This window comes from Gasterosteus aculeatus, chromosome 18, assembly GCF_964276395.1.
Source record: "Gasterosteus aculeatus chromosome 18, fGasAcu3.hap1.1, whole genome shotgun sequence".
NCBI lineage: Eukaryota > Metazoa > Chordata > Actinopteri > Perciformes > Gasterosteidae > Gasterosteus > Gasterosteus aculeatus.
Genome location: NC_135706.1, coordinates 5,825,244 through 5,851,288, shown reverse-complemented (window position 1 = coordinate 5,851,288; position 26,045 = coordinate 5,825,244). Strand labels below are relative to the sequence as shown.

Below are 26,045 nucleotides of genomic sequence, written 5' to 3'. Positions count from 1 at the left end.
TTCAAGCCAACATGTAAGCCAGCTCCCAGCTGCCTGCCGATGCAGCAGAAGAGTCCTGTTTCTGTTACAATGAAACAATGGGAGCTTTGGGGGAAGAAACCTGCTGTCTGTGTAAGTTATGTTTTGTTGAGTGAAATAATACCCCTCCAGTTACTGCTCGTCTGCCCGTATATGTCCTAAGAGTTTGCTGTGGCTCATCAGAAAAAGACGGGCAGCTAGAGACTTTTGAATAATGGGAGTATCAGTCGACTCTCTTTAGGTGTTCCATTCCACAAATTTAAGCATTTAACATATTTGCACACAATGCACACACGTAGACTGTATTTATCTAATTTTGTGGTGATTAGTGGCCCCAGATATTTATTTTTAACTTCTCTTTTTGAGAATTGTGTTTTGGTCCATTACATTTAATCAAACTAAAGAAATATTTCAATTCCAGTTATAAAGCAACAAATTAGGAAAAAACAAAGGGGTAAATACTTTTGTGGGGAACTAAACAGGAATGCAGCCGTTGAGGCACAAAATTCTCCTCAGTAAATATCTGCATTGTTGTTCAATGCAACATCTGGAAATAAATGAAAACATAAGATTGTGCATGAAGATCTTTATTCAATTTCATGTGTATTGCTTCAACAAAAACTTGTTGAATGTTCTAACAGTGAACATTAACCATCATATTTCAGTCATTCCTGTTAATCTGTCCTGTGCTAGAATACTACTTAGTGTCTAATAACAGTTTAGTGCCGTTAAAATCAAAGCAGATGAATAAATTCATATTTTGGTCCTTGAAAAATGTCAAACCTTTTTGATGGTGAATAGATACATAATCCATTGGGATCAAATTTGTGTAAGCATAATTCATTCTAACTAAATTTCCTAGAACTGGGATGACATTTGCACAACACCATTCAGAAAATGTGAATATATTCATCAGCTGCTGGTCTGAGATGTGACCTGATTATATATAAATGAGTGCACACACACTGAGACAAAACCACACTTCAAATGGGCCAAATGGTGTGCAAACTGAACTGTGGATGAGGGATTTTCTACTGACAATCAAAAATTAGATCCTTTTCAATCTACGCCAACTTCCAAAGGCTTTTTGATGATAAAAACCGACTTTTACACCTGCGCCTCCTAATGTATCCTATTCCCGCTGTTCTGCAGGATGCATTGTGTAATTTCTTATCCTGCAATCTCAAGACGGCCAACATCTAGCAGTTATTAAGAAAACGACGCCAGTAAAATTGCATTCCATTGCCTTTTCTGGCAATCTCACACCATCGATATGGTGCTCTCTGGGTTGATTCGAACCGGCCTGGTGCTCTTCCTCAGGTCCTGCAGCTGCTTGGCGGGCTTGCCCACGCCCTCCTCGAACCTCCGCTCCACCACCGGCAGCACGGTGTCGTGGAGGAAGCTGGCGTTCTGCATGATGAAGGCCTTCTTCTCCGGGTCCTGCTCGCAGCGCAGGCTGTAGTCCACGTGCTGTACGGCCACCAGGATGATCTCCCTCAGGCTCTCCAGCAGCACCATGTGCAGCTCGGAGAAGTAGAGCTTCAGGCCTTCCTCCAAGAAGCTCATCATCTGCTTTGTGAAGGCCACGATGGTGTAGCTGAGGTTCACCCAGCAGTCATCGCCGGTGTACTGCTCGAAGCCGCCGATGCCACAGCCGCGCATCTCGTCCTGTGGCGGCAAAGGGGGGTATTGTGTTATTAACAGGGATTTCACAATGCGCTAGTTAAGGAAGTTTAAATATTAGTTGTACAGAAACAGATCTCCAGCAAGCATTCTTTTTTCAATTCAATCGATCAGTGTTTAGTTTATAAAATCAAAGATAAGAGTGAAAAATACCCATCAACACTTTCCAAAGTCCGGAACTGCGACTTCCAGTTCCAGTCAAAAGCCCAAAGATATTTAATTTAAAGTTCTATAAAAAAAGGTATTAAGGCAACAGATCCTCCCACTGGAAAAGCTGGATTCTCTGTACAGCAATACAACAATTAATGATCGGATTTTGGCCCTCAACTTCATCACCACTGACAACAGAAATAAAAACGACAAAAGACTCCACCTTGAGTTTGGCCAGAGCCTCGGGGGTCATCAGATTCATCCTCCTCCACATCTCCTCAGAGTTCCGGTGCTTGGTGGCTTCGATGATGATGTCGTTGTAGCTCAGCAGGGCCGCCTTGATGTCCTTGACCAGCAGAGACTGCAGGGTGAAGGTCAGATCCAAGCCGATCTCTGTCAGCTGGCGACAGTGCTCCTTGGCCACTTTCACACACTCGGCCGCTGTGGACAGGCTCTCCTTACTGTCGAACACCTGGTGGAGACAAAGATTGAGCCCTTCACGCGGATATCTCTCCGTCATTTCACAAGAGTAAACAAATTAGTGTATGAATGGGTGTGAATGGGTGAATGATGTCATGTAGTGTTAAAGCACTTTGAGTGGTCAGAAGACTAGAAAAGCGCTATACAAGTACAGTCCATTTACCATTTATCCCCTGCCTACCTGCTTGCTGAAGGCGTCCACAAACATCCCCATGGCCGATTTGGACCAGACCACGAATGCGGAGTAGCAACCCGTGTTCCCGGCAAAGTCCATCGCGAACTCCTTGGCCGTCTCCAGCAAGCTGGTGAAGAAGATGTTGCAGAGCTTGTGGATGTAGAGCAGCGTGGCTCCTTCTATGCGCAGCTGGCGAATGGCCGTCTGGACCGCGGCGGCCCGGTTCTTCAGGAACAACTCACAGGCTTTGGTGGACTGGCCTGCAACAGAGGTTCTGTTCACTGTTCTGTTCTGATTGCACCGAGTTCTGAATCGACTATGTTTATTATTGTATTATTAATATTTTGTCTCTTTCGTCCTGGATATATTTGTTAATGCTGATATATTTGTTAATTTGACCAAAATATGTATATTTGTTGTCTCACTTGTTCTGTTATTGCTTCTGCTGGGACAATTTGAGCTAAATAGCCAAGAATTCATAAGATCCTTCTGCCTGTGTCTGAATGTTTTCAATCTGCAATACTTTACTGGAGTCTCAAGTGTGATAACTTAAAAATGTCTTTCCACTAAACAGTACTGGTAATATTCACCAGAACGTGGTGATTTGTGTAAAGGTAAAAAAAAAGTTTCCAACAAATATGAAAGTGCTGCATTTCCTCGCTTACATGACAGTAAAATACCAGTACAGAGTATGATGACCCAGTTTTCTATTAATGAAGACAAAAAACATGTTGGACCTAGTCGGATCAGCTGGGACACGGCCCGCCGTGTGGCTTTGGGTCCACCACGGAGTGAGCGATCTGGAGACAACTCGAACACCAAAACCTCCGTCAGCTGCCGCACGCGCTCATCCACCTTCAGCCTCAGCTCTTTAACCCTCTGGGTAACCGGCTGGTCTCTCAGATACTCGTTGAGCTTGTCCAGCAGGTCCACGGCCCCCTCGAAGTCTCTCTGGGCGATGCACACGTCCAGATCTTCTGGCAGCTCCTGGATCCACTCGAGGCCAAGATCCACACTTTCTCCGGCCACTGCTGACTCCTCGTCCTCCTGCTCGAAAGGATTGGTGGACACCTCGGCCCTAACGGGAGACGTCGGGGCCTCCTCCTCTTTCTTGTGATGGTCCTTGGTGACTTTGTTCTTCTTGGTTTCGTCCAGGATCTCCAGCCACTCCTTCTTGATTTTGCTGTTCTCAGCCTGGAAGATGCGGCTCTCTGGGAACATGAGGATCTTGAACATGTCCTTCATGGGAGGGTTGTCCTTTACGTTGACCACAGCGAAGCTCTCCAGGTCGTACAGGGCGTTGTACTTGTACTTCACCGTTCCTCTGCGGTTCGGCAGCCAGGTGGCGATTAACAGACAGTCGTTCATGAGGAAGGCATGAACCTTCTGGATGGGGGACATGTTGTCGACATCAAACTCCACGAGGTCACCGTTGTAGACTAGGTGCCTCCCCGGGGTGTCCATAATGTTTTTACCCCCCTCCACTTTCTCCAGCAGTGAGGTCAGCGTCCTCTGCTTCAGCTCCTCCGTTTCTTTGGGGAATGCAGCCTGCATCTCTTTCGAGGTCTCGTCCTTGTCTGTGGACAACAAGGCCTGAGTGATGCTCTCCATGATGCTCTTTTGCTCCGTCAGGATGTGACTCAGCTGGTACATCTCGCTCTCCAGGTAGGAGATCTCTTTGGCCGTTTCGATGAACTGTCTGTAGTTCTTGTAGACATTTTTCTTCAGGTTTTGAGCCGTTTCGTCGGCCAAGTTTTGGATTTTTTGACGATGCTCCTGAAGATCTCGGTCGCCATCGGATTGCTGTGACAGCTGCTTGACGTAGTTTTGCGGGTCGAAATTTGGCGATTCGAGCAGCTTCCGTAGTCGGTTCCCCGTTTCCGTCATCCTCTGGTGTGTGTGTTTACTTATTTAGACCAAATATTGACAAATTGGTAAGGAATGGAGACAGAGGAAGCGTTCATCCGCTTTCAACCCAAACAGGAAGCTGTAACCGGTCACCACCCTCTACGTCACGGAAGTCAGAAAATTAAATAACCAAAAAATCACAACAAAATAAAAGTCTTGTAAATGCAGTTTCTAATAGAATTCAATATTTTTCTAGAACCGCATCACGGTATGCATAACATTTTCTAATTTACCCTGATTCAACAGCTAACATTGAACTGCATTCCCAGAATCCATTGCTAGGATTTGAAACGAGCGAAGGTTTTGTCAAGTTTGCAGCAGTTACTCGAATCTAGAGCTGGAAATAAGTGTCATGATAAAAGTAAATATTACATCAATTTAGATTGAACCCCATTTGTCTATTAGACGGAGTAACTAACAATAAACGAATAACCAATAATTTTACTTTTACTATTTACAAAGCGAAACATATCCGTAGTTATCAAACACCAACTCCAACAAACAGATCAGTTACTCACTGGGGTTTTATTGTGAAATCCTTAACGGATATTGTTTGGCTGCATTGTGACAGACTCGATACAACAACTGTTATCGTTAGCTTCAGGCTGTCAGTCAGCCGTAACACCTTCGTCTGCCATGAAGCTATGCGTGATTTGAATTGAATGCTTTTAATGGAATCATGAGTCGAACACAAATACAGGAAGTATATATCTCGGACTGTTTACTGGCTTCAGTGAATTCGTCACTTGTTAACGAGGGCCCTGTAAAAGCTGCATTAGCTTGTTAGCTTCGTCAAGCTAACGTAACGTTACCCAAAGCTACGTGGCTAGCTGCCTCGTCTCCCATCACCCTTTCACTGTTTCTGCTGTGATGGATGAGGACTTTTTACTCGCCATACGGCTGCAAGAGCAGTTTGACAACGAATACGAAACGTCGTCGTATTCATCAAACAGCGTTGAGGACAATAGCTTCGGACACCGTAGTAAGAAACGGAAAGTGGAGGTAGCTGGAGGTGGCAGAGATGTTGTTCCCTACTGGAAGCCGACTGCCCAGCCCGAGAGGCCGCTGTCCATCGTGGACGCGTCCTGGGAGACGCTGGACCCCAATCCCGACGTCAGAGCCATGTTCCTGGAGTTCAACGATGTCTTCTTTTGGGGGAAACTCTACGGTGTCGAGGTTAAGTGGAGCCCAAGGATGACACTGTAAGACACTAGTTGTGTTGTGATGTTTTGTGTTGTTATTGTTGTCATAGTCCAAAACCCCACTGACTTGATGATGCAGCGTTGCCCCTCACTTAAAAATAAAATAGTGTTTGGTGTAACGATGGGATAGAAACGATGGTTACACTACCTCAACGTTTAAGGGAACCAGTGCTGCTGGGTGCAAATGATCTTTTTGGTGGGGTTTTACGTTGGTCTCTAATGTATTGTGCTCTTTCTGTGCTTTTGTAGGTGTGCTGGTGTGTGCTCCTATGAGGGCCGAGGGGGTCTCTGTTCGATCAGACTCAGCGAGCCCCTGCTGAAGCTTAGACCAAGAAAAGACCTGGTGGAGGTGAGGTGGATTCTCACACCAATCTGTCTTTAAGCAAACAACAATTTAAGTGTCTTATTCTTTATTTATTATTTGTCATAATAAAGCAAATGCAAACAATGAGCATGGCTGTTGTTGGCACATTACTGATCTATATAGCCACAATTTTGCCTTTAGCTCCCCCAGTCCTTGGTGTGGATGAGTGTACGCGTTATGGAGCTAGAAATGCAAAAAAAAAAAACCATGTCCTTCCTTAGACTGAGTGCATTTGGTTAATAATTATTCACCATTTTATTTTTCGTCCTCCAGACCCTCCTTCATGAAATGATCCACGCGCTCCTGTTCGTGACACAGAACAACAGAGACCGAGACGGTCACGGCCCTGAGTTCTGCAAGCACATGGACCGGATCAACGATGCCAGCGGGACGAAGATCTCTGTAGGTGGATCTTCAGTTACACGCCTTGCAGCTGATGTTGTCTCGCCACAGCCTTCTGCTGTGATGGCAATGCTAAAGTGACCTTTCTGAAACCTCTCTCTTCCCTCTGCCCCCTTGTCAGATCTACCACAGTTTCCACGACGAGGTCGATGTGTACCGGCAACACTGGTGGAAGTGCGACGGGCCCTGCCAAAACCGTAAGCCCTATTTTGGGTTCGTGAAGAGAGCCATGAACCGGGCTCCATCTGCTCAGGACCCCTGGTGGGAGGACCACAGGAGGAAGTGCGGCGGTACCTACAACAAGGTCAAGGAGCCTGAAGGATACGGAAAAAAAGGCAAGAAGGATGAAAAAAAGGATGTGAAGACCTCAGAGAAAAAGGCCTCCGGGAAAGAAAAGCCTTCAAGTATAACCGCAGGTGATGAGCTCCCTCCTCTGGTGTATTTCCTGCTGTAAATCCTATAAACTCTAATCTCTAAGGGGGATAAAATGTTTTTACCTCTACTTTTAAAGCAACTCTTTAGGTTGAACTTCTACTACATTTTTTTTAAGGAATTACTTCAAAGCAAATACTGAAAGTCTGTTGCCTGAGTCATATTTCTACCTTTCTCCCTCCCAGGCTCTGCGTCACAGGACATAAGGAACATTATCCCATTTACCGGCAAAGGCTTCCTTCTTGGAGGACAGTCCCAGTCGTCCATGTCTTCCTCCCCATCTCCCACAGCGGCACTACCTTCCTCTCCAAAGAAACTCTTCACCCCTTCGTCCCCGGCTAGAAGCCTCGATTCTCCTGCCCGCTTCAGGCCAAACAACAACGGACACTCTAGCGCCTTTACCTCCATCAGACCAGCTACCTCCACAGGGAAGAAGCCGCCTGTCAAGAGGTCTGTCGGTAACACAAGAGCTTTTGTCAGCATCAACGGCTCGCCGGTCAAAATCCCCAAACCACATGGCGGCGGCCGTAGCCAAGAATCGTATCAAATTAAACAGAAGTCCATTGAGGACCTCTTCAGCATCAAGTGCATCCAGAGGTCAGCAAATCAATCCTCCACCTCAAACCCGGAAGCTGAGAGAGATTCTTTGACTTTAGCGAACAGGGCAACGAATGCGTCAGCTTCCTCTCCCACAGCCTCTAAGCCTAGCGAGACTAGATCCAGCCATTCGGGATTTTCCACAAAAACCCAAGGTAGCCCTGCTATCCCAACGCACTCCAGGTATTTTAGTCCTTCTAATAGCGACGGCACATCAGGTGCTTCTTCCACAGGTCTGGCGTCGAGGAAGAGGCCATGGGACGACCTCAGAAGCCCGTCGAGCATCGCCGACTTCTTCCAGAAGACGTCGCTTAGCGATTCGGCAGCACCGAGGGAGCCGATGAAGACCAAGTCGCCCGCGATGCAGCAAAGAACTGCCACTGCCTCCTCGTCCTCATCTACCGCCTCTCTCCACTCCTCTGCAGGGCTGCTTAGTTTTAACCCCTCCTCTTCCTCTTCCTCTTCCTCGTCTTCTTCCTCTGTATTGACGGTCAGCTGTCCGGTGTGCCAGGCGAAGGTACAGGAGTCGAAGATCAACCAGCATCTTGACTCCTGCCTCTCCTGATCAAAGAGGAGTGGAGCGAGTCGGTGAAGGAGGTGCTGCAGAAAAACAAACGTTAGAAGGTTTTATAGTTAAGTTTTAGTGTTCCGTTGGAGTTGGACAGTTTTTTACTTCCAGGCCGGATTGTTTTCTCTGCGGTTATCTCTCTCTCAGCCCTGTTTTACACGTTGTGCCTTAGTTTTTTTATTGCAGACAATATCAAAGAGATTTGAATCAATGACAAATGCAAAACTTAACATTCCAGTAAATTCGGTCCGATGATGAGTAATAGTTTTAACATCATAAACTGCGTGTTTTAACCGTGTTGTATATTTAATGAAGGACATTTTCATAGTGGTCTTCCTGAGAGTTCATTTATTCGGCATAATGTGAAAACAGACCAATTCTGGTTCAAATCTGTGCGTGTTTGCAGAACGGTTATCTTTGCCTCCTCTGGGGCAAATGTGTTCTTATTGTCTGATGCATCCACCAACAAATCTAAATCTGCTGCCCTTCGGACTGCAGGAGATGCTGACTGACCGCTGCTGATCTCTGGGAATCAGATTTCATGCTCGCCAGCTATTTGTTTCTGCACTACATCACATTTTCACTGCAGGGTCAGGCAGTTCAGTGGGATCTGATTGTGTTCGGTCCTTCGGTAGTACTGATATACTGCTACACGTTTTTGTTGACTTTTCTATTTTAAGGGAAAGCAATAAAGTTCAAAATGCTACAACATTTTAGTTAATTTTATCTGTATGTTCCTACTTTTCACTTATGGTTTTAAGGAAATAGTTAAATATGTTTAAATTGTTACCAAATAAAATATGTATACTGTACATTGTTTTGTATCGAGTGTAATTTATTTGGGTATTTGACAAACTTCTCACAATTAAACACTAAACTGTCAAAATGACAAAAGACTGCACCATCAGCTGTTTCTTGTAGAGTGAATCAAAGTAGTCACAGCGCTGATGCCCCCCAGCTGATCGTATAGTGGTAGGAGCTGTGCTGGAAACGGGGGAGAGGAAAGGGCAGACCCAAAGTGGCTGTGACAGGGGAGGAGGGGGAGGCCAGAGGTCAGACAGCTGGAGGCCAGCTGCTGATCAGGACCACACCCGTCTGTGCAGGAGAGGCCAGAGGCGGTGACGAAGCCCCCCAGCATACACACATCCCATTATACTTCACAGACCTCTGCCTATCATCATGTTGCATGGGTGTCACTCGGTGCGGCGAGGAGTGAAGCCGCCAAAGAAAACATATTTCCTGATGATGGGGACAATAGTTTTATTTTAAACCAACAAGTAACTACAAACAATAACTGTCAAATAGATTCCAGTGGAGCATGAAGTGCACTGCATTGCCTCAGTGGAAATCAAAGTAAAAAGTAGGATGGAAATATCCAAATGAGATCGAATGAAACTTTTGCAACACAGTACTTAAATACTTTTCTGGCTTCACTGGGAGGGAGGAGGGGGCGCCTTGAAGGCAGGAAGATGTTTTACCCATCCGGCGCCTGAGGGACAGGAAACCTCCAGCACATGCTGGTCACCACTGGGCATGAACACACATACATAGTTGTATTCCTATTGTTGACGTGGCATCTGCAAAGGGTGAGTTTGTGACTACGCTATACTCCCATTGTCACTAAAATGAGCTCATTCTGATCCTATTTCCTTCAGCAGAGGAAGCTTCACGTCAGTGACAGCAGCTGCTCTTACAGGACACTCTTCCTGCCTGACCTGCTGTACTCTGACACGCTATAGGAAGCATGACGTCCAAACACACGCATGTTCACACCCCCTCCGTCCTTCCCTGAAGACCTATTGTGTCCCTCTGACAATGATGCATACCACACTGGCTCTGAGTTCAATGCGATGTTGTAGCGTTGGCTAGATGCGACTGAGGCACACTTTGGGGTGATTAGTTCCAGTATGGGTGGAATTTTTTTGTTCCCTGCAAAGATCAATCATCAACAAATTAGTTTTTTGTTATATTTTTTGACGTCAAAGATGATTCGCGTTTGTTTGACCTTTTATAGTCTTTCTTGTATAAGATGAATCATTATTGTCATACCGAATGGAAGAAGTAAGACCTGTGGTTTCATCTGTGATTTAGAGTGCAGTGAAACCTCAAATAACTCATTCATTATGAAACATTTTCTATATGATGGAGAAGTGGAATCCTTGCTGTCTCTATATGAGTAAGCTAATTAATGCATTTTTTTGGCCTTGAGCAATATATCGCTTTCCAGCACAGCCGTAAGCGGATATCTTTAGAGCATTATTAGCCGGCCATTGCTAAGTGATCCAAACCCGCGTGCTTTTCAGAAGGCAGATTAACACAAGCCTTTTCTGGCTATTTGCATCCCCCCGGGGGGGCTCCCCTCATGTGCCTAATCCTTTGATCTCAGGAGGCAGTGACGACGATGATGGTGGTGGTGATGGTGGTTTTGATGGTAAAAGCTTAAAGAGGGATCCGTCTGCTCATAATATCCTCACACAAAACAGATTGCCCTTGATCGGTGTCTTTAAAATGTGCAGCTGTGGACCATCAGCTGATGGCTAATTGTTTTGAGAGCTGGATTAGGCCGTACATCGGGGATGCTGTTTGAAGGGCAAACTGATGGCATGGTAGTATTAACCATTAATAGTCCCTGTGTATGTTCATCATACATCTTATAACACAACTAACAGTCTTCAGGAAAGACCAAGATAAAGCTTCATATTTCATTTCAGCCTCATTTTTATTTCTTGTTAATTTGATAAAATTAAGTCATCTCTGTAACAGGTGTCTGCAACACTCTGCAAACCAATGTTTATTTGCAACAGGCATGAGATTATTATCTTTGCATTTTACTCCGAAGAAAGTAAGCGATTATGCAAAACATAAAAAGTTGAACTATTTCTTTAGTTAATCAATTACATGAAGCACACCATGTGCGTCTAGGAAACGAGTCAGGTTTAAATAATTTCAGTAGTGATTACAAATACTCAAGGCGCCATCCATCTGCTCTGTGTGTGTGTGTGTGTGTGTGTGTGTGTGTGTGGTACAACATGCACCCCTTTTGCAGAGGAGCGTGTGTGATGCTTTTGTGTGTTGATTTCAAGGTTATTGATGTGTTATTGTTGTGACGAAGCTGCAGGCTGGGGGGGAAATGAAGCTCACCATCTGTCCTTTATACTCAAAACTATTGTCCTGTGCACACACATTCCCTTCATGACCTCCAACCCAGTCTGCTGGGGAAAATCCATCAATGAGTTTTATTGTAGGGACTCAACTATACACAATCTCATATCAAACCGGTAGGGAGACATTCGTTCCAGATGTTTATTGCAAAAAAAAAAGATCCTTTCTTTCCTTCCTTATTCAGTGAACTAGAATACATTACTAACAGTTTCTATATGTGACCGGATGAGGGTTTTCCCCTCCCTCTTTCCTGCACACAGGGGTGTGGACCAGCACACCTGGGGCTAATTGTGATTGATTGGGAGAGGCAGGGATATTACTTAAGCCTCTGGTGTGTGTGGACTCGTCCTGTGGTCTTCTCCTGCTGGGTGTCTGTGGAGACGGTCCGGGAGGCGCGCTTTATGTTTTGGCCGCTGCCCTAGGTCAACATTCTGCTGTGGTGTGGTAAGGGAAATTTTTCCATCTTTTGTGCCTTTTTAGTCTCCTGTGTCGCCGTGTATGCGGCACTAATGTGCATCCTTCCATATAGTGACCCTGTCTGGGTCATGGATGTCCCCACGTGGGTGGATGAATGCCTGGACTGCTGGTGTTCGGTGTCTCGGTACGATGCACGCCTCCCTTTTTTTTCAACACATTTGGGCGTTATTATAAAAATCTAAATGGTCTTAATTGTTATAGTGTGGGCCGCTGTCTGTGAGTGTGCGCGAGGTGGGTGCTGCCGCCGGGGTCTGTGGGCAGCTTGACCTGTAATTTGGTAAGTCGCTGTGTCTGCCTGTTTGCTGTACATTAATTACGGTCTTGTTCTAATGCGGTGTTTCACAGCATAGCTGGACCCGGCTGCAGCCTTGGACATGCTGTTGTGGTGCTATCCTGGTGCCGCGACCAATTAATGGGCCGATCTTCCCCGGCGCGCTCTCTCCCCCCCCTCACTGAGACTGTTCTTGATACCGGCTAAAAACCTTTCGGAAGAACAGTACAAATGTGGCTCTCTATTGGGTGAACTGTTGGACATATTACATGTTTTTTTCCTTTTTTTTGTTTGAGTTGAATTTGTTTACATCTTTATTATGCATGCGGGTTTATGGATTTGAATTGTTTGATTTGAATTTGTTTACATCTTTATTATGCATGCTGGTTTATTGATTTGAATTGTTTGTTTGTTTTCTTTATAGTCCTCAAACTCCCTATCGCAGAACATATTGCCATTTTAAAAAGAGTATTAAACAAATAAAACTATATTTTTATAATTATCTTATGGTCTCTGACCCCTGATTTGGTGAACGGCTCTGCGTGCCTTAATAAGAATGGTCTTGGGCCTATCCCAAGTGGCGTTGCTGGAGATTATTCTTCCTGGAGTGTCATAGGACGCGCGTATTGCCACAAGTGGCGTTGCTGGCAGGACCGATCAAAACATTAAAGGGGCAGAGACCATAGATGTATGTATATATAAATTTGTTTTGTTGTTCAAACGGTTTAAGTATTGTGTTGTGTTTGTGATCAAGAACAGTTTCAGTGGTGTTGGGACCTTACATTCCATAATTCTCATCTCTGTGGGGCTTTTGGTTCAACTTCCTCCGCTGTCATGGAAGAGGAGGTACAGCAGCTAAAAGAACTTGTGTTGCAGCTTCAGGCGGACAACGGGCGACTCCGTCGGGAGTGCGCTGCTTCTTCAGACCCCGGGGGCAGTGCATCCGGTTCGACGGCTTCCGGCAGCGGGACCCCACCCCTTGCCCCCACTGTAACGGAGCGGTTAGTGGTCATTCCGAGGGACCGCAGGTGTCCAATGTTTAACGGTAGGACAGGTTTGGGAATAACTGAATGGGTCGAGGAGGTGGAGGCGTGCATGCGTGCTCGACACTTAGCTGCTGCTGAACAGGCTCTTTTCATCTTCGATCACTTGGAAGGAGAGGCAAAGGAAGAAATTAAGTTCTGCTCGAGTGCTGATCGAAGGGACCCTGCTAAAATCTTGGCCATCTTGAATAAGCTTTATGAGTGTGATCAGTCCTACATCGCCCTACAACAGGTTTTCTTCTCCCGGCGACAGCTCGAGGGTGAAACGTTACAAGAGTTTTCTTTAGCGCTCATGTCTTTAATGGGCCGTGTTAGACAACAAGCCCCAGATGGTATGCCCAATGCTGATGTGCTGCTCCGGGACCAATTTATCGAACATGTCCTTGACTGCTCTCTTCGCCGTGAGCTTAAACAACTTGTTCGTCGTGATCCGACCATGGTTATGATGGAACTTCGCGCTGAAGCCATGCGCTGGGAACGTGAAGGTTTGCCAGGTGGTGTGCGAGGTCGTAGCTATTCACTGCCTTCAGCTCTTGGTCTTCAGTGTGGTGTGCAGGGTCGTGTTCAATCTAGCCCTCGGGTCTCTCCAACAGAACCCACTTTAGGTGAACTGATGGATCTGATGAAGCGCCAGCAAGAGCAGTTGAACCAACTTACCCAGACTGTAGCTTCACTCCGGGCTCTGCCCCCACCGGGATTAAGGTCCCATGCTGGACCTGTCATTTGTCGGCGGTGTCAGCTGCCTGGCCACTTTGCGAGAGACTGCACTGGGGAAAGAGTTTACCGCCAGGGTCCAGATAGGTCCAGTGGTCAGCAGTCAGACAGTATTAGGCAGGTTCCGCCCAATTGGCAGCCGGAAAACTAGCACCCACTGAGCTATTGAGCCACAGCTCAGGTGGGGAGCCCTCAGGCTCACAGGAAGTTGCGACATGTGAATTGGTTGCCTCCTGCCCAAATATGGATGTTTCTATTGGGGGGGTGAGTGTTTCCTGCTTGGTGGACACTGGGTCCATGGTGTCCACCATCACAGAGTCTCTCTTCATGGCACAGTTCGCACCTTGGGGCCAGGATTGCCTTCGGTCTTGCAATTGGCTTCAGCTTCGAGCGGCAAATGGCCTGACGATCCCCTACATCGGCTATTTAGAATTGGATGTAGAGTTGTGCGGAAAGGTCATGCCCCGATGTGGAATCCTTGTAGTGAGGGATCCCCCTGGCGCTGAGTCTTCCTCCCCGGGAATCTTGGGGATGAATGTTATTCGTAGTTGCTATAGAGAACTTTTCGGTGCGCTGGGACCTTCTCTTTTTGAGTCACCTGTAGTTTCACAGGCACCGCGTCCGGTCGTTGTGGCACTACAGCAGTGCCATAAATCAGTTGGTCAAGAATCCGTCTCCGCTACTGGCACAGTCAGAGTTCGAGGTAGGGGAGCTGTGCGGGTACCAGGAGGCCACATGAAGTTGGTTGCCAGTACTTGTTCGGAGCAGCTGGCAGGTGAGACGGTTCTGCTGGAGCCTCCTGAGACTGGGCTACCCGCTGGGCTGCTTGTTTCATCTTGCCTGGTGAGGGTCGTCCGGGGCACGGTGTACGTCCCCGTGGTCAATGTGGGGACAACGGCTGTTCTGCTCTACCCACGGACTGGTCTGGGCAATCTAAGTACAGCACAGGTTGTCAGTCTGCCAGCTGGCGTGACTGAGGATAGGACCACTTGGGTGGCCGTTAACACTCAAACTGTTCCTTCCTCTGTGCCTGATAGGTTGGAGTCTGTGGCTCTGCCTGCGCTTGTTGATCCAGATAGGGAAAAAATACGGTCCTTGCTGAAAAAGTATGACTCGGTCTTTGCCACTCATGAAGGTGACTTGGGCTGTACCAATCTCCTTTCCCATGACATACCCTTGCTTGATGATATCCCAGTCAGGCAGAGATATCGCCGCTTACCGCCTTCTGAGTATGAGGCAGTGAAGACTCATATCAATCAGCTGCTTGAGTCCCAGGTCATACGGGAGAGCTGTAGTCCGTACGCTTCACCAATTGTGTTGGTGCGGAAAAAGGACGGAAGTCTGCGCTTATGCGTGGACTATCGGTTGCTAAACAGCAAGACTCGGAAGGATGCATTTCCTTTGCCGCGAATAGAGGAAAGTCTCGATGCGCTGTCAGGGGCCCGCTGGTTTTCAACTCTCGATCTTGCCAGCGGTTACAATCAGGTCCCTGTTGCAGAACAAGACAAGCCTAAAACAGCCTTTTGCACCCCCTTCGGTCTCTTTGAGTTCAATCGTATGCCATTCGGCTTGTGCAACGCGCCGGGCACCTTCCAGCGATTGATGCAGAGGATGTTTGGCGATCAGCAGGGTCAGTCTCTCTTGCTCTATCTCGATGACATCATTGTGTTTTCATCCTCAGTAGATCAACATCTGCAGCGTCTTGAGATGGTGCTCAGGCGCCTTCAGACTGAGGGCTTGAAGGCTAGGCTTGAGAAATGCTCCTTTTTCCAACAAGAAGTGGGGTACTTGGGTCATGTCATCTCATCCCAGGGAGTGTCTACTGACCCCAAGAAGTGTGAGGCTGTGGCTGAGTGGAGGCGACCACAGAACACATCTGAGCTGCGCTCATTTCTGGGGTTTGCCAGCTATTATCGTCGATTCGTCGAGGGGTTTGCCCAGCTGGCGGCACCATTGCATCGCTTGGTGGCTGAGACGTCAGGCAAGAGGTCCAAGAAGGGTGCCAGTAAGACTCTGGATGCTGTATGGACTCCGCAATGTGAGCAGAGTTTTGAGGGACTGAAAGATCGGCTTGTCTCCGCTCCTGTGTTGGCATTCGCAGACTTTTCGCGTCCCTTCATTTTAGAGGTAGACGCTAGCTATAGTGGCCTGGGCGCTGTTCTCTCCCAGGAAACTGACAGTGGGGTGAGACCAGTGGCTTACGCCAGCAGAGGACTTCGGCAGACTGAGCGTAATACGGCGACTTACAGCTCCATGAAGTTGGAGTTCTTGGCTCCTAAGTGGGCTATGACAGAAAAGTTTCGAGACTACCTGTTGGGTCACAAGTGCACGGTGTACACCGATAATAATCCGTTAAGCCATCTCCAGTCTGCTAAACTGGGGGCTACGGAACATCGGTGGGCGGCTCAGCTTGCAGTTTTTGACTTTGAGATAAAGTACAGATCCGGTCGTAGTAACCGGAATGCTGATGCCCTTTCAAGACAGTATTCTTCGGGTTTAGATTCTGCTGTCCCGTTGTTGCCGGGAGGCCAAGTCTTGCCTGACCTTCAGCCTGGCCAACCGTTGGAGCAGCCTGTAGTAGCCACTTTAGCCCTGGTCTCTGCGCTCCCAGCCCATTCAGCTTCTGATCTCCAGTTATTACAACAGAATGATCCCTTGTTGAAGGAGATTATGGTGTTCTGGCAACAAAAATCTCCACCTACCGCAGTTGAACGGCGGCATCTTTCTAAACCAGCTGTGAAGATGTTAACACAGTGGGGGCGCCTGGTGGAGCGGGATGGGGTCTTGTTCCGCCAGGTCCTTCGCTCAGATGGGGGGGAGGGATTCCTCCAACTGTTGCTGCCTGCAGTTCTCCAGCGGGAAACCCTGAATCTGCTTCATCAGCAACATGGCCATCAAGGTATTGAAAGGACCACAGAGTTGGTCCGGCAGCGTTGTTACTGGCCCGGGATGTCTACTGACATCCGCAATTGGGTGCGTGAGTGTGAGCGGTGTCAGGTCGCTAAGGACTCTGGACCGGTGCCACATAGTTTTATGGGCCATCTGCTTGCCTCCCGACCAAATGAAATACTGGCCATTGATTTTACACTGTTGGAGCCTTCTCGAAATGGGTTTGAAAATGTGTTGGTCATGACAGATGTTTTTAGTAAGTTCACGGTGGCTGTGCCTACACGTGACCAGACTGCCTCTACTGTGGCCCAGGTTCTTGTGGCAGAGTGGTTCTATAAGTTTGGTGTGCCAAGTCGCTTGCACTCTGATCAAGGGAGGAGTTTTGAAAGCACTTTGATCCAACAACTTTGTTTGATGTATGGGGTAACTAAATCTCGTACTACTCCTTACCATCCGGCAGGAAATGGGCAGTGTGAGCGCTTCAATCGAACACTGCACAACCTTCTCCGAACATTGCCCTTGACACAGAAGCGGAATTGGGCATCTTGTCTACCTTATGTCCTCTTCTGTTATAATACAACACCTCATCAGAGTACTGGGGAGTCCCCTTATTACTTGATGTTTGGCCAACAACCAAGGCTGCCCATTGACTTCCTTTTGGGGCGTGTGGAAGAACCAAGGCCGGGTGAGGTGCAAGGATGGGTGGCAGAGCACCAGGAAAAGTTGAGGGTTGCCTTTGATTGTGCTCGTGAGCGGCTGCTTACAGCAGCAAGTCGTCGGAAGGAGCGGCATGATCAGCACGTGAGAGAGGTGCCGCTGCTGGTGGGCCAGCTGGTGTATGTGAGGGATCATGGTGCCAGGGGCCGTCATAAGCTGCGAGATCTGTGGAACTCGGAGGTTCATCAGGTGGTGAGTGCTTCATCGGAAGGGGCAGTTTATACAGTGGCACCGGTGAACGCACCGCACAAAGTAAGGAATGTGCATCGCGACATGTTGAAGGCTGTGGTACAGCCAGTTGAGGTTGATCTTTTACCCACTCAAGCACCATCACCTTTGGGTGTGGCTCAGCTGGACGAGTCGTCAAATAGTGACTTGTGGCTATTGGTGTCCAGCACTACACCAGGTGCCCCAGCTCCTGGGCCCCTCGTACCTTCCACAGCAACTAGGCCGGACCAGGGCCTATTGCTTCCGTCCTTTCAGTCACAGTCGCAAGTGCCATTGTCCTTGGCCTCGGAGCAGCCTAGTACGAGTGGGCAAGTTATGCGTCGCACCACCCGTCCCACTGCCGGGCATCATTCGAATGTTCATCGGCTTCCTCAGCCTGTTAGGGGTACGGCTGGCGGCCTGGTCGGGAGGCCTTCAGACCCAACAATGAATCTGCAATCGGTCATTTTTCGGCCATGGTCTTGACCTAGGGGGCCTTCTTTACCGTCGGGACGACGATACAAAAAACGAGGGGTAGGTGTGACCGGATGAGGGTTTTCCCCTCCCTCTTTCCTGCACACAGGGGTGTGGACCAGCACACCTGGGGCTAATTGTGATTGATTGGGAGAGGCAGGGATATTACTTAAGCCTCTGGTGTGTGTGGACTCGTCCTGTGGTCTTCTCCTGCTGGGTGTCTGTGGAGACGGTCCGGGAGGCGCGCTTTATGTTTTGGCCGCTGCCCTAGGTCAACATTCTGCTGTGGTGTGGTAAGGGAAATTTTTCCATCTTTTGTGCCTTTTTAGTCTCCTGTGTCGCCGTGTATGCGGCACTAATGTGCATCCTTCCATATAGTGACCCTGTCTGGGTCATGGATGTCCCCACGTGGGTGGATGAATGCCTGGACTGCTGGTGTTCGGTGTCTCGGTACGATGCACGCCTCCCTTTTTTTTCAACACATTTGGGCGTTATTATAAAAATCTAAATGGTCTTAATTGTTATAGTGTGGGCCGCTGTCTGTGAGTGTGCGCGAGGTGGGTGCTGCCGCCGGGGTCTGTGGGCAGCTTGACCTGTAATTTGGTAAGTCGCTGTGTCTGCCTGTTTGCTGTACATTAATTACGGTCTTGTTCTAATGCGGTGTTTCACAGCATAGCTGGACCCGGCTGCAGCCTTGGACATGCTGTTGTGGTGCTATCCTGGTGCCGCGACCAATTAATGGGCCGATCTTCCCCGGCGCGCTCTCTCCCCCCCCTCACTGAGACTGTTCTTGATACCGGCTAAAAACCTTTCGGAAGAACAGTACAAATGTGGCTCTCTATTGGGTGAACTGTTGGACATATTACATGTTTTTTTCCTTTTTTTTGTTTGAGTTGAATTTGTTTACATCTTTATTATGCATGCGGGTTTATGGATTTGAATTGTTTGATTTGAATTTGTTTACATCTTTATTATGCATGCTGGTTTATTGATTTGAATTGTTTGTTTGTTTTCTTTATAGTCCTCAAACTCCCTATCGCAGAACATATTGCCATTTTAAAAAGAGTATTAAACAAATAAAACTATATTTTTATAATTATCTTATGGTCTCTGACCCCTGATTTGGTGAACGGCTCTGCGTGCCTTAATAAGAATGGTCTTGGGCCTATCCCAAGTGGCGTTGCTGGAGATTATTCTTCCTGGAGTGTCATAGGACGCGCGTATTGCCACATATAGATGATGTTTTGTGATTAAAAACACTTTCATTTTATTTTATTTGGTTCAAAGTGGGAAAACTGAAAATTGTTGATTAATCTAACATAAAAGTGTCTATTAATTAATCAGTATTTAAAAAGTGACAGCCAAAAGTATTTTATAAAAAACGAAGGAAATGTGTATCTCATCTCTCATATAAACAGAGACATAGCCACACTTCTAGTGAAAATGCATGAACATGATCAAAAGACCATTTTCCTGCATAAAAAGTATTAGCATTGGCACAGTCGCCGTGTTAAAAGGGCAGAAAGCGGATTTGACCACTTATCCACACAATCAAGTAGGTTTAGAATAATAACTCATATCTACCGGAAATTAGAATTCTTAATAAAAACTGTTAAATTAACAATATAAAAGGCATACAGGCTTTATAAACTAATCATCAAGTATACTATATTTCAATAGTTTTCAGTATCGACCAATTAAAATGAATATCATGAGTGCAAAACGAACATATTATGGTCTAACGCAGTAATAAGTCTGTTCAGAATCATAAGAAATGGGGGATGGTGGAAAATGCTTTAAGAATTCACACGTTTTATTTTGAATCCGCGTACCGGAAGCTCAGCAACTCAAATCCGGGTAACTTGAGGTGGCGTCGCCAGCCGCCCGGGGCAGATTTTAACCACTACTGTTGCTCGGCCCGGTCGCTGCGTGAGTCCGCCGCTCGTTCACCACGCGAGGACTCGACAGTCAACTCCAGTGTACACACACACACAAACAAAACATCTGCTTTCTCCGCGAGCAAACTCCCCCGGGGACAATGAACGGTAAGTCGTCGAACGGTTCGCCGGGTGGAATGGCCTGTATCGAGGGTCTCCCCCCGCTGCCGAAGAGCCTGAGCGGCTTGCTGAACTCGAGCGGCGGCTCCTGGAGGGACATGGAGAGGATGTACGTGAAGAAGACCATGATCCAGGACGACCTGAGTCGCGGCAGGAACAACACCGACAGCCTGCTGACCCACAAGCCGGCCAACCTCGACGCTGCTCTGGCTCTCCTGCGGAAAGAGATGGTAACCTTTCAGGGAGTGTTCTGGGATTATTCCCCTTGACGAGAGAGAGAGAGAGAGAGAGAGAGTGCTGCGTTTCACCACCGTTTAGATCTCCATGCGCTGCACATTCGAATGCGGCCAAATCCCCCTTAGATTATCTGTTAGTTTGGCGTTTTCTGGGCTTTGGGCAAACTTGCACGCCTCTTTCTACGAAAAGTGGATATGTTTGACAATTAATATAGTTTCTTAATTAATTCGGCCGTCATGTATTGACCGTTAATCGCAATAAGTGAGTGAAATATCAACTTTCAGGTATGAGATCTCGCTTCCTTGCGATCATAGACACTAGTAGACAGGACAGCCGAACGAGCCACAAATGATAATTTTTGTTTGCTGTTTAGTGAATGGTATGTTGGCCAAGGTTATGGAAATAACCGTATTGATTCAAGTGTATATCATCTAAAAGGCGAACCATGCTCAGGAACAGCTTTCCAGTGGATTAGACAAAAATAGGCTTGTGCTGGTTCCTATTCAAAGCTTAATTTAATTAAGCTTCAGTATCACAGTTTGTATTCTTCACCATCTCATGGTCAACATGTAGTCAGACACTTATTACGCACTCTTTTACACTTCAGCAAGGTCTTTATTGCAGAAGCACACCTGATTGTTTTTCGTAACACACAACAATAGTGTGTTTCCTCATAGCCAGTGATTAAGATCAGACTGTTGCTAAAACCCCTTTGATATCTGGATTATGGCTGCAGGCTTTGCTATTTCCGCTTCCATGATTTGATCTCACCGCTTAATAAATAGTTTCCTCCTTGCGTAAATGCGTAAATGAATTACGTTGAGTTTGAAGTTCACATTGTCTCGTCCATGTAGTACACGTTTCAGACGTGTCTGTCCGCTGCGGTTCGTCTGGGAGACGATGCGCCGACCAGTAGAAATGCCCGTTTCAACCAGCCAGTGGAATTGTTTTTTGCCTTGAATTATTAATGTTGTAATGTCGGGTAGTGTTGCAGATAAGGATGTGTTATCTGATAATACTTATGGACTAACTCGCCATTTAAAAAAAACAACCATCAGGCCTCACTTGTTTCGTCTGGCCAACAGTCCAAAAAGCCAAAGATAGTCAAATTCCAAATGCAAATTCTCACATTTAAGAGAGGCTGTCAAAAAGTATTCTTTTTTACTATAGAAGAATTGCTCATCTATTGCTTTTTTGACTGACAGAAAATTCACCAGTAATTCTTTTGATAAATGAGGAATGGTTGAGATGTGCACACTCACTAACGACTCCTCAGAAAACGTATCCTCTATTAATTTCGGATCTCAACGCCGTTTTCCCTGCAGGTGGGTTTGCGTCAGCAGGACATGTCGCTGCTGTGCCAGCTGTGGTCGCTCCACGAGTCCATCCAGGAGTACAAGGGCAGCTGTCAGGACCTGAGCGCCGCCTCCAGCCTCAGCCTGATTGAGAACGGCTACTTCGACGAGGATGACGAGTACTACCCGGAGCCCGGCGCCACTCCCACCGACGAGCAGCCGGACGGAGATACCGAGGGCGGCGCGGCAGCGATGGCGGCGGCCAAGAACGGCAGCGGCAAGGACGACAGCTGGGACTCCTTTCACGTTAACATCTGAGGCCTCGTCCTGTGGATTTTTCTACGGATGCGTACATATTTCGGGGGGGAGAAGGGGTGACAAAGACGTCTCTGGAAACCTTTGTGTTCTCCAAGAAGGAACTGGTTGGCTAGACGTAGCAGCTTATGGTACGCCGTTACCAGACTCCAGCTTTCACTTCAGCTTCTCCTCAGGTGAAACACGCCCCTGCTGGTGCTGCAGAAGTGTTTTTTTGTGTGTGTGTGTGTGTTCTGTGTTGTTGTTTTTTGGCAGCGTGACCAGGAGCTTCAATAGAGATGGATTGTGATCCAGGACTCCGCTTACTAAACATTGGGCAATATATATTATTTCTTTTTATAAAAAGCTCTGCTGCTGCTTCTATATCAAGTGATTTCACTAGCCAGTCACCCCTTTTTCGGCAGGACTTTTTTTTTTTTACATATCCAAAATATATGAACAAAGTTGTATTATTTATTGTATAATATAAATCTCAAGATATTTGCTTTCCGTTACTCTCCATGGAAGTTTTGAACTACAACTCTACCCAGGTGTATGGGTACGTCATCTACTGGTCTGGGGATCCCAGAAACCATGACTCTGCAAATAGACGTTGTGAGAATGTGTGTGTTTTTACTTTTAAGGTGGTGAAATCCTTAATTTCCATAAAAGCAGACGGTCTGGACGGAGGTAGTCAGACCGCAAGACCAGCTCAAGAGGAGAAGACTGCTCCCATTGTAAAGATGCTCTCACAGGGTTCTACATGCAGCAGATATGTGCTCTGAGAATGTTTTAACCTGAACCTTTTAAAGCTTCTGGTGCTTCGACACATCACAGGCAACTTTGAGGTCTGTTGTCATAGTTACGGCCATCATTTCCATCGATGTTAACATTGCGGAGTTAATCCCGCAGAGATGTGGAAGTCGTGATGGAGGAAGTAACATGAGCGCTTAGGTCTCCGTGTTCTCTCCAGGTATAATGTGCTTACTAGCTGCAAAAGTTAAGAATATTCAGGGGGAAAACAGAATCATTTTCCACATAACCAGCTTTGAGACTGTTCTTCTTAACACGCTCTATTGGATACATTTTGAATTGAGATGCTCTGATTGGCCGGGTTCAAGTAGTCACACAATTTACTCACCGTGACATTGCCGTCAAGTGAACAAGCATAAATCTTTAGGACTCGTGATGGCCAGCGATAGGAAAAAGTTCTTTTGTTTGAACAAGTTTCCTTCCCTGCTCGCTGTGGCCTTCAACACCGAGCTGCAGGTCAACGCGTGGTAGCAGCTCTCTGCTGATTACAGGGTACTTTAGAACAGATCTCAACAGGATCTCACACCAGGCAGAACATTACCTCAGACACGTCAGAGACCGATGTAATGTGTACTATTAGTGTTTAAAATGTAGAGTTTACCAGACGATACGGGTCGCTAACCAGACTGTAGCAGCAAGTGGTTTTAATTCATCTCCATGGATCTCTGCCGGCCACTTGAGGTGTTTTTCATTGAAACGCTCCACAGAGGCAGCCCCCCCACCCATTACGCCGCACCATCTTTTTCTCTGACATAAAGTTTAAATATTTCTGCTTCACATCCGAACGGTCCTCCTTCATCTCTTAAACTCCTCAGCGAAGAGTTTAGCTGAGCCTAAAGTGTGTCAGGTTTCCCTGATATGGTGTCTCGGTAGATCATGTGGCGCCACCTGTTTCTCGGCCGGTCCACTTTTCGCGTGCCAGTGGGACACAAACCAAAGAAAAGGGCTGCACTCAAGACAAAATGTATTTGGTTTGAGGGGCTGAATAAGCCGTTAATGAACTGCTCTGGAATGGTTCAAATGTACAGTACATAGGAACATGTGTCTTGATTGTCTTTACAGTTCTTTTTCATTGTGGTGACAGTTATCGCCACTTAGTGACTGAAGTGAAAGTCTGTTTCTCCACGTTTGATAAAACGCACTCTGTATAGCCTCAGATGGTGTTTAAGTAAAGTAAAATGAAGTATCCGTCACTGTGAAAAGAATTCCTAGGAAGCTCTAATCACACAGACGTGACTGCAGGCGGACGTCAAACAAAACCACCTACTCGCTGCTTGTTCCCATCAGGCAAATTTGTAACTGGAACCCAGAAACTTGAACGCAGTCGCCAGTGGAATGTGATCCTACCGACCCCATCATCTAATCAATCGAGTGTAATGTTAACTTCCTTTTATTTGTCACCCATGTTCTCCATCCATAGAAGGTCACAGATCACGTTTTGTCTGTAACATCTTGGAATAACAAATATTTCTGGTCTAAAACAAAGAATAGAATTGATGCAGCGTGAAACATTTCAGCTTAAACACGCCTCCGGATTGTTTATTGGATGTCTACACAATTAGTGCCTTTTGTAAACCTCCAGGTTTCAGATTGTTCCACCTGTTGAAGAGGATACACAAGCTGTTATATTTTGAATCTCTTTGACATGCACTTGGTTAAAGATGATTAAAGATTAATTTAGTCAAAAATCCATTTGAATCTTCCACCTGAAGCAGCTTCAACATCCACAACTCGTAACCGCCTTAAAACCAGTCGAGTCACTTGCGAGTTGAGCTACCCGGCGCTCCACACTTGTTCACAGGTATTCAGTGATGGATTACGCTCCTGTTTGTACAACTAGCTGGTCCTTTCTGCACACGCTGCTCCTGGTTCAGTTAGCAGCACAGCACCACAGAGTAAGAAACTTTAGGTCAAACACCAGGCAGCTGGTGCCTGATTCTTCCTAAAGCCGCCACTTTGCACCAACTTTGAACAATTGCACTGAGAAATCCAATTGTCAGCAGAGAGGGGCTCTTCTTCTACTTAAAGTGGCCTCAATAGACTAGAATGCAATGCAATCACAAAAGGCCCGACGTGTTCGAACTGAAAGGCGGGTGTATTGCTGCGATGAGTCGCGTCCTCGTTGTTGACCTCGCTGCCCGTAGCGAGTAGCCGTCTCTAAGGTTTCTGGGGAATGTGGGAAGGCGCCTATAAAACAAACAGGCGAGCGTCGGAGGTATTGAATATCGAGGAACATTTTTACAGCCCACCAATAGCTGTGACAAGCTATTTTCTGATTGCTAACCACATTTTTCTAAGTACCACCTGCAGCAGTTCAATTTGTTTGAATCTGAGATCGAAATGTCTGACTTCATATTTATACTGTGTATCGTTCATCATAATCCACAATTAAATCACAATAGAGGAAAAAAAAAGGTGTAACTGTATTTTGTGTTGCGTGAGCAGGAGTTACAGATCGTGTTGTTCCCACCCGTCATTGCTCTTCTTCCATCTACAAATCCCCTGCTACTGTTCAGACAATGCTATCATAGGTATTATGCTCTTATCAATTAAAAAAGTGATTCCATCCTGTTTAGGTTTGGAGGTTTTTTGTTTTGTTTTGTTCTCCACAAAACTGAACCAATTGTTAGAATGTAGCTGGAGCAATGGTTTGCCCATCGTAAGCACAGAACAGAAGATTAAAAGTAAATTAGTCAGAAATGGATCAATGACTACTTCTGATTTTGGCATATTTGGATTCTAATATTATTTTATATTTAAGGATAATTTTGAATGCGGGACCTTTACTTGCATGCTTATAGTAGAGTGTTGTTTTATCTCTTTTAATTAAGTAAGACTAAAATACTTATTTCACCACTGGGAGTTGGCATTTGTTTTGTGTGTTGCTCATAGATCAAAGTATCGGACACATTTTGACCCAGCTGAAGATGAAAAATACAACAAATAGAACGATTACACTTCGCCCCTAAAAGATGAAGGTATGTACCAATCCATCAAATAGTTGTTTTCATTAGCAACATCCATAAAGTCATGTCGTATATAACGTGGCTAAAGACAAACAAAAGGTATCGACCCCACTGAAACTCCTCTCTCAGAGCGGACGGCACTTCTTCTCCCTCTCTCTCTTTCTGCTGTCCTACTTCTTCTTTCATTCGGATGAATGTGTCTCTCTCTGACCTGCATTTGAATGCACCGATCTGCATTTTGGTCCCGGGTGGCTGCCACGCCGGAGCAGTTCCGCTGTAATTGATCATTACTGCAGCAGGATGTGACGCCTTTGATGTTGCAGCTCCCCACGCTGGGAGCTGCAGATGAATCTCTGATGAAGATAACGCTGTTTATGTCTTCAAACTCCGAGACTCTTATTTAAATCCTCACACACTGAGACTGGAGAAATGGGTCACGCAGCAGTAAGC

The 26,045-nt window shown here is 46.5% G+C and overlaps 3 protein-coding genes and 2 long non-coding RNA genes across 5 annotated transcripts; 4 read left to right on the top strand and 1 right to left on the bottom strand.

Moving 5' to 3' along the window:
• Positions 1-589: 589 nt before the first annotated feature.
• On the bottom strand, positions 590-4,733 carry exoc8 (exocyst complex component 8). The gene is made up of 4 exons (XM_040160608.2): positions 3,244-4,733; positions 2,513-2,766; positions 2,075-2,323; positions 590-1,686 (listed from the first exon to the last, which is right to left on the bottom strand). The coding sequence occupies exons 1-4, from the start codon at positions 4,391-4,393 to the stop codon at positions 1,279-1,281; spliced, it is 2,061 nt and encodes a 686-aa protein (XP_040016542.1). The 5' UTR covers positions 4,394-4,733; the 3' UTR covers positions 590-1,278.
• Positions 4,734-4,883: 150 nt separating this feature from the next.
• sprtn (SprT-like N-terminal domain) lies at positions 4,884-8,791 on the top strand. The gene is made up of 5 exons (XM_040160609.2): positions 4,884-5,616; positions 5,866-5,965; positions 6,254-6,382; positions 6,504-6,798; positions 7,000-8,791. Exons 1-5 carry the CDS (start codon positions 5,285-5,287, stop codon positions 7,974-7,976), a joined length of 1,833 nt encoding a protein of 610 aa, XP_040016543.2. The 5' UTR covers positions 4,884-5,284; the 3' UTR covers positions 7,977-8,791.
• A 2,660-nt stretch (positions 8,792-11,451) lies between these two features.
• Positions 11,452-12,067, top strand: LOC144389346 (uncharacterized). Its single transcript, XR_013453333.1, has 4 exons — positions 11,452-11,585; positions 11,671-11,742; positions 11,820-11,895; positions 11,964-12,067. It is a non-coding gene; the product is annotated as an uncharacterized LOC144389346 (long non-coding RNA).
• A 6,025-nt stretch (positions 12,068-18,092) lies between these two features.
• Positions 18,093-18,708, top strand: LOC144389345 (uncharacterized). The gene is made up of 4 exons (XR_013453332.1): positions 18,093-18,226; positions 18,312-18,383; positions 18,461-18,536; positions 18,605-18,708. It is a non-coding gene; the product is annotated as an uncharacterized LOC144389345 (long non-coding RNA).
• Positions 18,709-18,829: 121 nt separating this feature from the next.
• Positions 18,830-25,043, top strand: fam89a (family with sequence similarity 89 member A). Its single transcript, XM_040160814.2, has 2 exons — positions 18,830-20,220; positions 21,553-25,043. The coding sequence occupies exons 1-2, from the start codon at positions 19,972-19,974 to the stop codon at positions 21,838-21,840; spliced, it is 537 nt and encodes a 178-aa protein (XP_040016748.1). The 5' UTR covers positions 18,830-19,971; the 3' UTR covers positions 21,841-25,043.
• Positions 25,044-26,045: the final 1,002 nt, after the last annotated feature.

Excerpts from the sequence above, each read along its gene's own strand:
- exoc8 (XM_040160608.2), bottom strand. The coding sequence starts at position 4,393 with ATGACGGAAACGGGGAACCGACTACGGAAGCTGCTCGAATCGCCAAAT. Across the intron at positions 2,324-2,512 it reads TGGACGCCTTCAGCAAGCAG|GTGTTCGACAGTAAGGAGAG; the intron begins GTAGGCAGGGGA and ends TGTCTCCACCAG. Across the intron at positions 1,687-2,074 it reads AGGCTCTGGCCAAACTCAAG|GACGAGATGCGCGGCTGTGG; the intron begins GTGGAGTCTTTT and ends TTGCCGCCACAG.
- fam89a (XM_040160814.2), top strand. The coding sequence starts at position 19,972 with ATGAACGGTAAGTCGTCGAACGGTTCGCCGGGTGGAATGGCCTGTATC. Across the intron at positions 20,221-21,552 it reads CTCTCCTGCGGAAAGAGATG|GTGGGTTTGCGTCAGCAGGA; the intron begins GTAACCTTTCAG and ends TTTTCCCTGCAG.
- sprtn (XM_040160609.2), top strand. The coding sequence starts at position 5,285 with ATGGATGAGGACTTTTTACTCGCCATACGGCTGCAAGAGCAGTTTGAC. Across the intron at positions 5,617-5,865 it reads TGGAGCCCAAGGATGACACT|GTGTGCTGGTGTGTGCTCCT; the intron begins GTAAGACACTAG and ends GTGCTTTTGTAG. Across the intron at positions 5,966-6,253 it reads CAAGAAAAGACCTGGTGGAG|ACCCTCCTTCATGAAATGAT; the intron begins GTGAGGTGGATT and ends TTCGTCCTCCAG.